The sequence below is a fragment of the Capsicum annuum genome, chromosome 11, assembly GCF_002878395.1.
Source record: "Capsicum annuum cultivar UCD-10X-F1 chromosome 11, UCD10Xv1.1, whole genome shotgun sequence".
NCBI classification, from domain to species: Eukaryota; Viridiplantae; Streptophyta; class Magnoliopsida; order Solanales; family Solanaceae; genus Capsicum; species Capsicum annuum.
Window position 1 is genome coordinate 12,109,400 of NC_061121.1, and position 14,116 is coordinate 12,123,515.

General features: G+C 35.0%; 2 protein-coding genes across 2 annotated transcripts in view; both read right to left on the reverse strand.

The window, feature by feature from the left end:
* Nucleotides 1-3,401, reverse strand: part of LOC107846727 — a gene marked incomplete in the record, with an annotated part of 18,916 nt that extends 15,515 nt beyond the window's left edge. The window contains 4 exon segments of the mRNA XM_047399489.1: nt 1-15; nt 266-385; nt 826-2,698; nt 3,036-3,401. Of these exon segments, the coding sequence (XP_047255445.1) occupies nt 1-15; nt 266-385; nt 826-2,553 (1,863 nt within the window).
* A 2,577-nt stretch (nt 3,402-5,978) lies between these two features.
* Nucleotides 5,979-9,025, reverse strand: LOC107847043. Its single transcript, XM_016691291.2, has 4 exons — nt 8,065-9,025; nt 6,929-7,051; nt 6,638-6,778; nt 5,979-6,304 (listed from the first exon to the last, which is right to left on the reverse strand). The coding sequence occupies exons 1-4, from the start codon at nt 8,878-8,880 to the stop codon at nt 6,164-6,166; spliced, it is 1,221 nt and encodes a 406-aa protein (XP_016546777.1). The 5' UTR covers nt 8,881-9,025; the 3' UTR covers nt 5,979-6,163.
* Nucleotides 9,026-14,116: the final 5,091 nt, after the last annotated feature.

A 14,116-nucleotide genomic window follows, 5' to 3' on the forward strand; every position in this document is an offset into this window, starting at 1 on the left:
CTTGGCCTCTTCTTCCTGAATACGTAAAAAGCACATCAGACATCAGTACATCTTCTAACATACAAAAAATCTTACTTTTTTTTGGCTAATTAAACACACTTCTCTTCTGTGGTGCACTTTTGTTTATCAGAAAGTTCTAGAACTTCTCTTAATCTTCAAAGTTTATAGTTTATAATCACAAAATAGCACAGAGGCAGCATAAGTGGCATGGAAGAGGCTGCACGATGCCGCGAAATAGACAACAGAAGAGGCCGAGTAGTCACACCTTCTTTTGAGTTTCTCTCATTTCCTCCTCATGCTTTTGTCTCTTCTCCAATTCTGATAAACGCTTTCTTTCAGCCTCCTCTCTTTTCAGCAACTCCTTCAACTTCCTGGCTTCTTCTTCCTAAATAGGTAACAAGCACATCAGATAACAGTACATCTTCTTCTTACATATCAGAAATTCTACAACCATAACGTATAACGTAGCGCTCACCTGATATTTTCACATTAAGATAGACACAAGAAAAAAAATGTCTAAATTTGGGATTAAGGTCGAGAGCGTCCTAGCTTTTCTCTTTAGACATTGTCCACACATAACACCTTGTCAAGACTTGTAGTCCACTCCCCAACCAATAACGCACTCTAATACAGTAAAAACAGTGTTATAGATGCTTCATGAAGTGCCACCCAACTAAATTATGCTACCTTAGGGTAACCTAATCTTCCAAGAATTTTCTATTGACAATGACACAACCTCTTAAATTTTCCTTCAACAATCTCAACAATAATGATTTTACTAAAAAGTTACAATCACACTTTGCAATAGTAAAAAGTTACCATTACCTCGAGTAGCAATCTATTAAGGCGGTAGCAATAATATATGTAGAGAGCTAGAATCGGTGCGATAATTATGAGATAGGGTAAGGCTATGTAAAGCCAGTAATTGATCCTTTGGAACCAATTCACAAGTTGCCAACCAAAATTCTTAAGTGTTAATGACACTTGCTCGAAAAAATTCTGCAACGACAATAGCAGTTGGCAATCGAAATTTTTGAGCCCCGGTAACTCTTGCCCACCAAAATTCACCAGCTTCTGCAGCAGTTTCACCCCAAAATTTACTAGGTTTTGCAGCAGTAACCCACCAAAATATACCAGGCGTAGTAGAAATTGCCAACCAAAATTTACCAGCTTATGTAGCAGTTCCCCAACAAAAATTAGTAGTTGCCAACCAAAATTTACCAGGTACAGAAGCAGTTGCCAACCGAAATGTACCAGCTTTGATAGCAGTTGCCCACCCAAATTTAGCAGATGCTCACCAAAACTTACCAGCTTCAATAGCAGTTGCCCACCAAAATTTACCAAGTTCAATAGTAATTGTCCACCAAAATTTACCGACTTTAGTGACAATTCCCAAGCAAACTTTAGTAGTTGCCCACTAAAATTTACCAACTTCAGTAGCAGCTCCCCACCAAAGTTGACCAGGTGCAGTAGCAGTTGCCCAACAAAATCCACCAAGTACAGTAGCAGTTTCCAAGCAAAATTTAGTTGTCGCCCACCAAAATTTACTAGGTACAGTAGTAGTTCCCCAACAAAATTTAGTAGTTGCCCACCATAACTTACTAGGTTAAGTAGCAGTTGCCAAGCAAAACTTACCAGCTTTGGTAGTAGTTCCCAACCAAAATTTAGTAGTTGCCCACCAAAATCTACTAGGTTCAGTAGCAGTTGCCCACAAAAATCTACCAGATTCAGTAGCACTTGTCCAACATAATCTACTATGTTCAATAGCATTTGCGTAACATAATCTACCAGATACAGTAGCAGTTGCGAAGCATGATTTAGTAGTCGTCCTCCAAAATTTACTAAGTTCAGTAACAGTTGCCCAACAAAATTGAGTAGTTGCCCACCAAAATTTACCAACTTCGGTAGCAGTTCCTCACCAAAGTTGATCAGGTTCAATAGCAGTTGCCCAAAAAATTCTATCAGGTACAGTAGCAGTTGCCAAGCGAAATTTAGTAGTCGTCCACCAAAATTTACTAGGTACAGTAGCAGTTGCCCAGCAAAATTTAGTAATTGCCCACCATAATCGACTAGGTTAAGTAGAAGTTGCCAAGCAAAATTAACAAGCTTCAGTAGCAGTTCCCAACCAAAATTTAGTAGTTGCCCCCCAAAACCTACTAGGTTCTGTAGTTGTTGCCCACCAAAATCTAACAGATTCAGTAGCACTGGTCCAACATAATCTACTATGTTCAATAGCAGTTGCCCAACAAAATCTACCACATATAGTAGCAATTGCCAAGAAAAATTTAGTAGTCGCCCACCAAAATTTACTAGGTTAAGTAGCAGTTGCCAAGCAAAACTTACCAGCATCGGTAGCAGTTCCCAACAAAAATTTAGAAATTGCCCACCAAAATCTATTAGCTTCAGTAGCAACTGCCCACCAAAATCTACTAGATTCAATAGCACTTGTCCAACAAAATCTACTATGTTCAATAGCAGTTGCCTAGCAAAATTTAGCAGTTGCCCAACAAAATGTACCAAGTTCAGCAGCAGTTGCCCATCAAAATTCATCATCACTAGGAGCAATTGTCCACCACTATAGTCAGTAGTACTAATTATAGTACTCTTGTTTCAATTCATTTGAACTACTTTTCTTCTAGTCCATTTTAAAAAGAATGATCCTTCCCTTTTTAGCAATTTTTTAATTTCAAATTTTCACCTGACAAGTTTAAAATCACAAGATTAAAAGACATATTGATAGATTTGACATATATATCTTTAATTTAAGATCATCAAATTCAAAAGTATTCTTTATTTTCTAACCCTACGCCACCAAACAAATTGAAACAGAGAGCATATATGATATGAATGCATCATTGATGAGTAATTCTTCCACCAATTCAAACAGTAGTATTTTTCGTTACATAATGTATATAGATACACCTTCATGTAGTATACATATCACAATCATTAGAGATATTTGGGAATATATTTTCTTATATAGAACTCTAGGAATAGCTCATTCAAACAATAGATTTACTTGAGATATGTCATACCTGGGACTTGAGATTTCAATCTAAATCCACATTGAAGTTTGACTTATTGGATCGGCCAATCTTGAGCAATACTCCCTTTATAAACTAGCTTTTGAGTTGAGTTACACTAATATTCATTCTTTACGTATCGAGTCAAGGAGTTGTTGTATATTTTCTATTTAGTGCTATGCAGTTTTGCAGGTTTTCACACTCTGTTGGTTTGGAAAATGGCATATTGTAATACTCACTTTGCAATATTTTGACTTTTCCATATGTACGTGCACGCAACTATAGAATAGGGTATAGAATCTAGGGAAGCGGTCGCGTATACTTGATTTATTTATTACACAGGTCGTTCGTTTGGTGTAACTATAAGGAATAAGTACCCGAATAAAGTAAAAGATTATTTTATTTTATATTTGGTTGGAGATATTAGTTAATATTCAGATGAATGGTGAGATAAGTTATTCCGGATAATTTTGAATAACTGATTTTGAAATTAATTATTTTGGGATAACTATTTTCCAACCAAACGACTCCATAGTTTGTTTTTGTTATCGCTAATTTTTTTTTAATGAATTTCTATATTTTGTTGATCATTTTTGACAGATCAAGAATTTTATTTTTATTCTTAAAATTAATTATTTATTCTCTAAACTAATTTCATGCTATAATAACAACCATCAATTATAGGAGTATATGATTAAATAGTCAAGTTAATAATTATTTTCTTAATAGATGTATTAAATCAAAATGTAATAAGTAAAAATAATGGACAGAGTAATTTAAAAATGATATATAGTATTTTCTCTAGTCCATATTAATTTAATTTATGAGTCATTTTTCAATATTCATAATGGTAACTTAATGGTTCAATCTTCAAGAGTATTGTTGGAAATTACTTTCATTTTTGCTTTATATTTATACTCTATGTTCGGATTTATTTGTCTCTGTTTATATAATTTGATTCATTTTTAACAAATAAAAAAAAAATAGTTAGTTTTTCTATTTTACCAGTAGTATTAATTACTTTTTTAAAAAATTAATTAGAAAAAATAATAAAAAATAATAGTTAATAGGGTTACTATGATAAAATAATCATGTCAATAATTATTTTGTTTTAATGAGTGTGTCAAGTAAAAATGTGACAAATAAAAGCTAAGGAAAGGAGTAATTCCTTTGTTTCAAAATAGTTGTTCATCTTTTTAAAAATATTTGTTTCAATTTAATTGTCCCTTTTATGAAATTAAGGTGTTTTATTATGTTCTTTTAATACTATTTTTATGACTAAATAAAGTGCATAAAATCAAATTTATATTTTCAAAACATAATTAATAAAGTTTTTAGTTTACCCTCTACTTTAGTTTGTTCGTCGTACCTTTCTCTTAGCTTAGCTTGGAAATGAGACACAGTTATTGTTGTGATAACGGCAAAATAAGGTCGTGGGAGCAATGAAAAATTGAAAACAAATTCGAAAAATAAGATTTCGGTTGTACAGACTATATTTTTCGTTTCCTCAACGATTGATCAAAATTGTGTTTAAGTATAAAATATCAAAAATCGAATTACCAAACTGAATCAAAAAATTTGGTATTCGGTAATTTGGTATTTGGTATGGTATTTGGGAGTAAGATTTCAACATTTCGGTATTCGGAATTGAGTTTGGTACAAGATATTAATACCGTTTGGTATTCAGTATTTACCGAATATCGAATTTTATATATATATATATACATATATAATATACTTCCTCCGTTTAAAATAGAATGACATTTGACACAAAGTTTAAGAAAATAAAGAAGTAGCTGCCAAAACAAGCTCCCTAAGATCGCACCTAAGATCCGAAGGGATCGCTTGAGAACTAACTGCATACCTGAAGTTAGCTTGTGCGCATAACCTTATCTTATCTTTGAATACTTCCTTTAGGCGGCTAGAAAGATGTTATTTGTGTGGTCCATTCTAGTGACAAACATCATTTCTATTCTATTGTATTTATGTAGGAGACGTTGTTTTTGCTTTGTTTGGTGGATTGGTACGCTTTCTTTTCTAAAAACCCCTCTCTCATAGGTCATTACATTTCAGGCTTTTGAATTTTGTGGCCTTAAGTTAAAGTTGTATTAAATGTATCAAAATGTCCTTTAATCTTGTGGTCCTAAACATGTCATGTGAAAAACTGTGATTAAATTATTGCCAAAAAAGAAAATGGATCATTCTTTTTTAAACGGATTAAAAAAAGGGTCATTCTTTTTTAAACGGAGGGAGTATATATATATAATATGATATGTCTAACCAACCAATAGATAATAGAATTAGTCATTCCAAAAAATCTATTAGACCTTTGTAATATATTCGTAAAAAACAACAAAAGGAATACACTAATAGGGTTTTTATTAAATATAATCTTTGATGTTTAAACGTACATTTGCACATTTCCAACTTTAATATGGTATTACCAAAAATCGAACCGAACCGAAGTTTAATTTACCGATTACCGAACTAATGTTTATAAGTATGGTGTGTGATATCTATATTCAAATACCGATTACTGAATTACCGAACTCAAACTTTAAAAATACCGAACCGAATACCGAACGTCGACCCTAATCAAAACAATGTTTAGATCATAACATGAACGTAAAGCAACATGAACAGCTAGACCTTCATCGTATCACCCGCATCCTGCAGCGACTCCAAGTCATTTGTCATTTGGCTCATCGCAGCAGCACAACGCACCTCGTCTAACACATTTTACATTTCCCACCAAAACTCTCCTGCTGCAGCCTCCACAACTTGGCCACCAAAATCCTTTTCCTTGCCACCAAAGAAGTTGTTTAACTTCTGCAGCAGCACTTGGGAAGCAAGATTCAGTCACTAACATTTGCAAAAAAAGGGTCCTTCAGCCATTATAACGTCTCTTGGACACAACAATTCTTAATTGTCTGTAGCCCTTGCAAAGCAAAATTCTTAAACCGGATAAAATATTCCTCAATCTTTCCTAAAAAGGAATTGTTATTTGCACTGTTTTCATCAGAGAACACATTATGATAGCAGATTTTCAGATTATGTAATATAGTCAGGAGAGTTAATATTTTCCTTGTATATACATACGTCTACTAGTACTAAAAACTTGCATAACCAGAGAGACACTACTATAAATTTGGTAAGAATTTGTCCTTCATTCGAGAAATAAGCTTAAACTTCTCCTCAGCTTCAACTTGCTGTCGTATATCAGATCTTGAAGTTTTATCCGGATGAAATTTCATCAGGGCTTTTTTGTAAGCAACGCGCACCTGAAACAAGAACTTATTCTAAGTAATGTCTCACGTGCTATCATTCTAACTGCGTCTTAACACTTCAAAAATAGAAAGACACGACCATTCAGATAAGATTGCAAGACAAACACAAGTACAACTCCCAAAATCCCAGGTAAAACACACAAGACATTACACAAGTGGCTGCATATCCTAAAGACTAGCTAATCCTAAGTAAGCGGCATCTTGAAATATGGCGCAAATCCTGAGAACCAAGCCCCAACACACACTAACAACAGCCAACACAATACAAGAATGTGAACCAAAAGGGCCACATGATTGCTAAAAACAAGAGACTGAGTGTAAACAAACCTCACGACTAGTGCCATTACCAACAGTGATACCCAATCCGCGCAACACTGATGCCATATCACGGCACGTCATTTCAATCTTACTGATTTCCTTGCCAACTTCGGCTCGTATCTGCTCCTTCAACTTCATATTCTCTAGGTCCTAAAAAGATTCATCAGATGGTTTATACACTAGGTAAAATCCAAAGAGGCTATAATTACAAAATAACACAGAGGCAGCATAAGAATTATAAAGATAAAGAGGCTGCACAAAGCCACGAAATAGACAACAAAAGAGGTCAAGTACTCATACCTTCTTTTGAGTTTTTCTCATTTCCTCCACACGCTGCTTTTGCCTCTTCTCAAGTTCCGATAAACGAATACTTTCAGCCTCCTTTCTTCTCAGAAACTCTTTCAACTTCTTGGCTACGTCTTCCTGAATAGTTGACAAGCACATCAGATAACAGTACATCTTCATACATACACTTCTCTTTAGACATTGTCCACATACAGTACCTTGTCAAGACTTATAGTCCACTCCCCCAACCAATGTGAGATTCTAACCCGCTCTAATACAGTAAAAACAGCTACGATACCAATAGAACCCCTTTTTCAAAAGATTACCATGTGTTATACATGCTTCATGAAGTGCCATCCAACTAAATTATACTACCTTACGGTAACTTAATCTTCGAAATATTTTCTATTGACAATAATGATTTTACTAAAATGTTACCATCACACTTTGCAATACGAAAGGATGTGTATAAGAAATTACAGGGGTCTCTTCCAGAGGTGCATTGGAGGAAACTCATCTGCAATAACCATGGCTGTCCCAAATGGATTTTTATCCTACGATAGGCTATTCTGGAAAGGTTAGCTTCTAAGGAGAAATAAGCAAAGTGAGGACTTGACGTGGATCCATTATGTCCACTATGCAAGCAGGTTGATGATTCTTTGAGACAACTATTCTTTTGAAATATGGAGCAAATTACTCACCCGGCAAGATATCCTAAAGAATGGCTTAGCGTGGCAAGAGGAAATAGAATGGGCTCTGAAATTTTGTTGCGGACATAGTACTGGGGCTGGAGTATACAGGATCGTCTTAGCTGCTGCAGTCTACCAATTGTGAATAGAGAAGAATTAACAATGTTATCTTTCAGAACAGGAGAAGATCTCCACAAACCATCGTTTGACTGATTATCCAAGAGGTGCTCTTCCGACTAGGTCGAGTTCCTAAGCTTGTCAACTATGTGATTGTAGCCACAGACAAAGACTAGCGGTTTGTTTAGATGACCAGAAGATGCAGATGTTGCACACTCAGACTGAGTTTGTCCGGTGAGGCAGTGCATGTTTTTGTTCCATTCCTTTCAGCTGTAAATATCAATACTTGGGAATAAAATGTTTATTTACCAAAAAAAGGAAAAAAAACTAAAAAGTAACCATTACTTCGGGCAGCAATCTACTATGGCGGTAACAATAATATATGAAGAGAGCTAGAAACAGCGCGATGGTTATGAGCTGGGGTAAAGCTAAGTGAAACCAGTGATTGATCCTTTTGAACCGATTCACAAGTTGGCCACATAAATTCTTCACTAGCCAATCAAAATTCTTAAGCGTCAGTGGCACTTGATCGGAAAAATTCTGCAACAACAATAGCACTTGGCAATCAAAATTTTTGAGCCCCAATAACTCTTGCCCACCAAAATTTACAAGCTTCTCCAACAGTTGCACACCAATATATACTAGTTTTAGTAGCAATTGGCATCCAAAATTTACCAAGCTGAGTAGCAACTGCCCACCAACATTTACCAGCTTCAGTAACAGTTTCCCAGCAAACAATAGCAATTGCGCAACAAAATATACCGGGCACAGTAGCTGTTTCACAACAAAAATTACCGGAGACAGTAGCAGCTGCGCAACAAAATATACCACGTACAGTAGCAGTTGCCCACCAAAATTTACTAGGTACAGTATCAGTTGCCCAACAAAATTCAGTAGCTGCCCACAAAAATTTACTACGTTAAGTAGCATTCGCCAAGTAAAATATACCAGTTTCGGTAGGTGTTCCCAGTGAAAATTTATTAGTTGCCGATCAAAATGTACTAGGTTCGGTAGCACTTCTACTAGATACAATATCGCTTGTCCAACAAAATCTACGAGGTTCAGTAGTTGTTGTCCAACAAAATCTACGAGGTTCAGTAGCTGTTGCCCAACAAAATCTACTATGTTCAATATCAGTTGCTCATCAAAATTCATCATCATCAGTAGCACTTGTTCACCACCACATATAGCCAGTATTAATACATACTAACTATAGTAAGTATATGATTTGAATGCATTGATGAGTAATTCAGCTACCAATTCAAACAATGATATTTTTTGTTAATATAATCTCATATAGTATACGTATCACAATCACAACTAGCTCACTCTTGGAATATTAGTACATCAGAATCCGATGTCTAGATTTTTGGAAATTCGTTGGGGTATTATTATTCTATATAGTGCAATGCACTTTTGGTGGTTTCTCCACTCAAGTCTCTTTTGTTTTTAGTTGGCAAGTTTTGTTTTTCAAGAGTCTGTTTACTAATTTTTAATGCTATATTAGATTATAAGTTTAGATACACAAATTATATGAAAACTAATACTTCGTTCGTCTCAATTTATGTGGCATATTTTCTTTTTTCATTTGTTTCAAAAAAATGTTATTATATTTTCTAATTTAGCAACTATTTAATGGCATCATCTCCATTTTATCAATCTCACTTAATAAGAAAAGACAACTAAAAAGTAAGCATTAAAATAATTTTAAAAGGAGCAATTTTTTAAACTTTACAAAGTCATCGTATATTTCTTAAACTCTATATCCGATCAAAAGGAGGTATATAAAATAGAATTGATGGAGTATGAATTATAATTTTTCTTTTATCAATAAAATTAAAAAATATATTTTAAAATATTAATCAAAATTTATATCATTTAATTTTTTTTTTTTTTTAAAAACCTAAGTTAACTAAAACGAAACGAAGTACTCACTTGCACATTTTAACTTTTTCATGTTTACGTGCACACACTTTAAAAATCTAAGGAAAAAGATCATGCATTTTTCTAGACTTTGCAATTTAAAGTTCATGTATTTTTCTAGACTTAGCAATTTAAAGTTGATATATATCAGTTAATAAACTAGTTCTACAGTTCGTATATACGTTAAAAAAACTAGTTCATATACATGTTAAAAAATTAGTTATATACCATTGTCATTCAACAAATAAAATAGAGCACATTCGTTACATGTCAACTATTTTAAAACGGAGAAAGCGCAAAATAATTACATCTTTTTAAAGGTACTATTTATTAAGGGCAACTTATTCCCTCTATTCAGCGGTACTTGTTTATGTTGTTAAAAATAGATGTCGAACAATACTTGCTCAGTTTGAAATCAATGAATAGTTTATCACATTGGATTCATGTTAGCTCGATATTAAATATTATTCATTAACTAATTCATTTCTCAAAATATTAAATTTATTATATTTAAAGGATAATTCACTCCCCCCCGTTTCATTTTACTTGGCATAAATTTTTTAATTGTATTTCTACTTTTACTTGTCATTTTTTACATATTAAGAAAAGACATTTTTTTTTCTTTTTACCCTTAGTATTAATTATTTTTTCTTCAAACTAAAATGTAAATATCATTTAATAGAAGTACTATGATAAAATAGTCATGTTATTAATTATTTCTCTTGGTACGAGCCAAATGGCCATCATAGCCTTCGATGACATCATGCGAGCCCAACTCATGAAGAACCCAATTGTGGTCACATTGAGGAGAAGAGAGCATGCATAGGGAGACCATTTTGGACATTCCATGAGGCAGAGCCGTGTGTGGAAGGTGGCTTGACTTGCGGAAGTTGTGAAGCTTGAAGGACCACGGTCTTGGAGTGTAGGACTTAGTGAAAGGTTTCCTTTTCTCACTAGGGGGTGTTTGAGGGATTTCATACGCTAAAAATACACTCCATGGTTACCCCACCCTCATTAAGGGCATTTTGGACACTTTATGTTATAACAAACTATAAATAGGCCCTTTAGTCTTATTTTTACTTAGTTGATTATTGTTGTAAGTTCTTGAAACACTTTGAAACCAAAGTCCTCTCCCTACTTGAGGCAAATCAAAATTTGAATTCACAAGTGAAGGTTCCACTTGTGTTGTGTATTGGCTAGAAATGTGAGTTCTTGAGTGAACCGAGTTCCTGTTGATGTTAGTTTACATGTTTGTAGGGGGTTTTGAGTTTAATATACTCTTTAGTTCTTATCTTACATGTTCTCTCTATGTCAAGTTATTTATCCATTATCTCTTAAGTTAGTTTGTGTTTGTTGTTGCCGTTTGGTGTCTTGTCCGTGTGGACTGTTTATGTGTGTTTGTGGACTAATTTGAGCCTTCTTAGATACCGTATGGTATCATTTGGTATCATATCTAAGGATGGTTGTGTTCTTACACTACCAATCTTGGGCTATCTTAGTCGAAAAAACAAAAAAGAAAAAAGAGTTGAAGTGTTCTTGTTCTTGGCCGAAGTGTCTTCTTGTTGTTGTTGTTGTGTTTGGCCGAGAATAGTGTCTAGATTTAGGTGTGTTTTTGTTTGTCTTAGTAGTTGTAGACACCTAATGTTGTCCCTCCCGAGAATATGTTTCACCCATTTTTACCCTCGCTTTACCATGTGCCTTCACCCGTGTGATAATCTCTTCGCAAAAAGGATAAAAATAATAACCAAATTCTCAATCAATAACAACCATCTCATAATTTTTCTTTTATTTTTATTTTTATTTTTTTTATCCCAAATAACAAATTTCTTAACCAATTTTAATCCTATCCTAATAACCTCTCCAATTAAAAGCGGACACCTCACTACCCCATACCCCTACCCTCACCTACCCTGCCCCCCACGTGACCCCCCTAACCCATATCCTACCCTTAGCCCTTTATACATTTTTTTACACCATAACAGAAAAGGGGGATAAGGAACATATTACAACAACTTGGGGGGACCACACCATTCCATTGATATAGGAAAAGGCATCCAAAATAGAAAAAATATATATACACTACACAGTTACACCCAACACACCACACTTAGTTGGTTTGTGGCATTTTGGATGGTCCTCTATATTGCACCAAGTCACAAAGAAAGTTATGGCCAACAAAGATATTGAGTTTGTTGTCACTGATCAGATAGGGAGTTCGGGCAATGAGAATTTAGGAGCTAATGAAGAGATTCAAAAATAAAGGCAACAAATGATAGAAATGCATCGAGTTTGGGCTAATGGGTTGCCACCTTCTCCATTTCCCGCTGATAATCTAGAATATCTTTCTAGCTTGCCTCCAATGTCATATACACAGTTTCATATTTTTGTTGACACACCACAACATGCATTAGGACCTGCTCCGGGGCAACACTATCCAAACACTTCCAATATTCATTTCCTCACTCCTCAACACAAAGCTACCACATGCTTGGCTCCACCCATTATTCATGTTTTTGCAGCACCACCCCCACCCGAAGCTCTTACTTTTGAGGTTTATCCATAAGTTGTGCCTCCCCACTCTGCGAGAGAGACTGTATTGAATATTTTTGCTGATCAATATCATGCTATTGAGCCCACATTTAAGTCGATTAATCCTTATGGCTATACTCACCCACCTGAATTTCCTCTCAACACTGAGAAGCCTGTTATAACAGAAGAACAAGGGAAATGGCCAGAAAAGTGAGAAGTTTGGAATTGGCTATGAAAGACCTCCAGGGACTTGGGGGTACAAAAGTGTTTCATATAAAGATCTGTGCATGTTTCCAGGGGTTCATCTTTCTTTTGGTTTTAAAATGCCAAAGTTTGAGAAGTATGATGGACATGGAGATCCTGAAGCACATTTGAGACGTTATTGCAACCAACTAAGGGGTACTGGGGGGAGGAAGAATTACTCATGGAATATTTCGGTGAGAGTCTTTCAGGCCTAGCTTCAGAATGGTTTGTTGACCAAGACATCAACGAGTGGATTAGTTGGGATGACCTAGCTAATGAATTTGTGTAACAATTCCAATACAATATAAAGTTGATTCCTGATGAGAAATCCCTAACTAACATGAAGAAAGAAAGTACTGAGACTTTTAGAGAGTATGCGATTAGATGACGTGAACAAGCTGTTAGGGTGAAACCATTAATAACAGAGAGTAAGATAATAGAGGTATTTATTCAAGCGCAGAATGAAACATATTATCAACACTTGTTACCTGCATTAGGCAAGCCATTTATTGAGGTCCTTAAAATGGGGGAGATGATAGAGGATGGAATTAAGACCGGCCGTATTGTGAGTTTTTGCAACATTGAAAGTGACTACTCAATCAATTCAAAAAGGTTCCGAAAGTGTGAGAGGAAAGAAGTATGAGGAAGATGCATCTGCTATTGTAGTTGGACGACAGGCACGGGCAAGAGGACCACACCATCATTACCCACAGGCTCAAACCCAAGCTTATGCCCAAGCTCTATATAATCTTTCTAAAAATCCATTATACTGTATTCCCCCACCTACATATCCAATATACAATGCACAACCCTATGATCAATCCCCTTCTTACCCACAATGGCATATACTAACTCCTCAAAGTCATCTTCAAACTCCACAAACATACCGAAGCCCTTCTAGGCCATATTTTTAGTCCAAGAAAAATAATGAAATAAGGTAGAAGTCGACGGATAACTTTACACCAATTAGAGAGTCATATGTCATTTTATTATAGAGATTGGTACAGCGGGGCATGATCACTCCTCTTTTTGGGTATACTCCTGACCCGAATTGAAGAAGTTTTGATCCTGCTGTATGATGTGCATATCATTCTGATGTTCAGGGTCATAGTATTGAAGATTGTCGTGCTTTAAATAGAGAAATTGAAAAGATGATTCAAGATAAATTAATTATGATGCAGAACGTTGATCGTGGTGGAAGCTCTAGTCATGCTGATATGCAAACCAGTGGCTAAGTTGTCAGACTGAGCAATTGAGAAGTCACCACTCTCCCTACTAGGAAGAGGTCTGGTAGTTTGTTTTGTTTTCTTTTCTATTTTCTGAATTATTTCAAGGTTGTAGTTTGGGATTTATCTTGTTTTGTCCCTGTGTCGTTTATGTTCAAATCTTTCTATTTTTTATTTCAACTAAATGAAGTGTCCCTTTCCCTTTATGTTTTAAATATATTTTTGTTTTCTTTACACATCACATTTTATGTCGATTCTAGTGATATGACATGCTAGCGGAATTTTTAGCCAGATCTTGAAATCCAGTTTAAGTATGAACATTGAATCAGAGGGTTAAAGTTAGAAAAAGAGAGCATCCGAGAAAATAGGTAGAGTATTGAGATGTTTGATGACAAGTTGAAGCCTTCTTTGAAAATTAAGGAACTTCTTTTGAGAATCACAAGAATAACTTGGTCATCAATTCAAAGACATGACTC

Excerpts from the sequence above, each read along its gene's own strand:
- LOC107847043 (XM_016691291.2), bottom strand. The coding sequence starts at position 8,880 with ATGATGATGAATTTTGATGAGCAACTGATATTGAACATAGTAGATTTT. Across the intron at positions 6,779-6,928 it reads TGAGAAAAACTCAAAAGAAG|GACCTAGAGAATATGAAGTT; the intron begins GTATGAGTACTT and ends GAATCTTTTTAG. Across the intron at positions 6,305-6,637 it reads GTAATGGCACTAGTCGTGAG|GTGCGCGTTGCTTACAAAAA; the intron begins GTTTGTTTACAC and ends TTCTTGTTTCAG.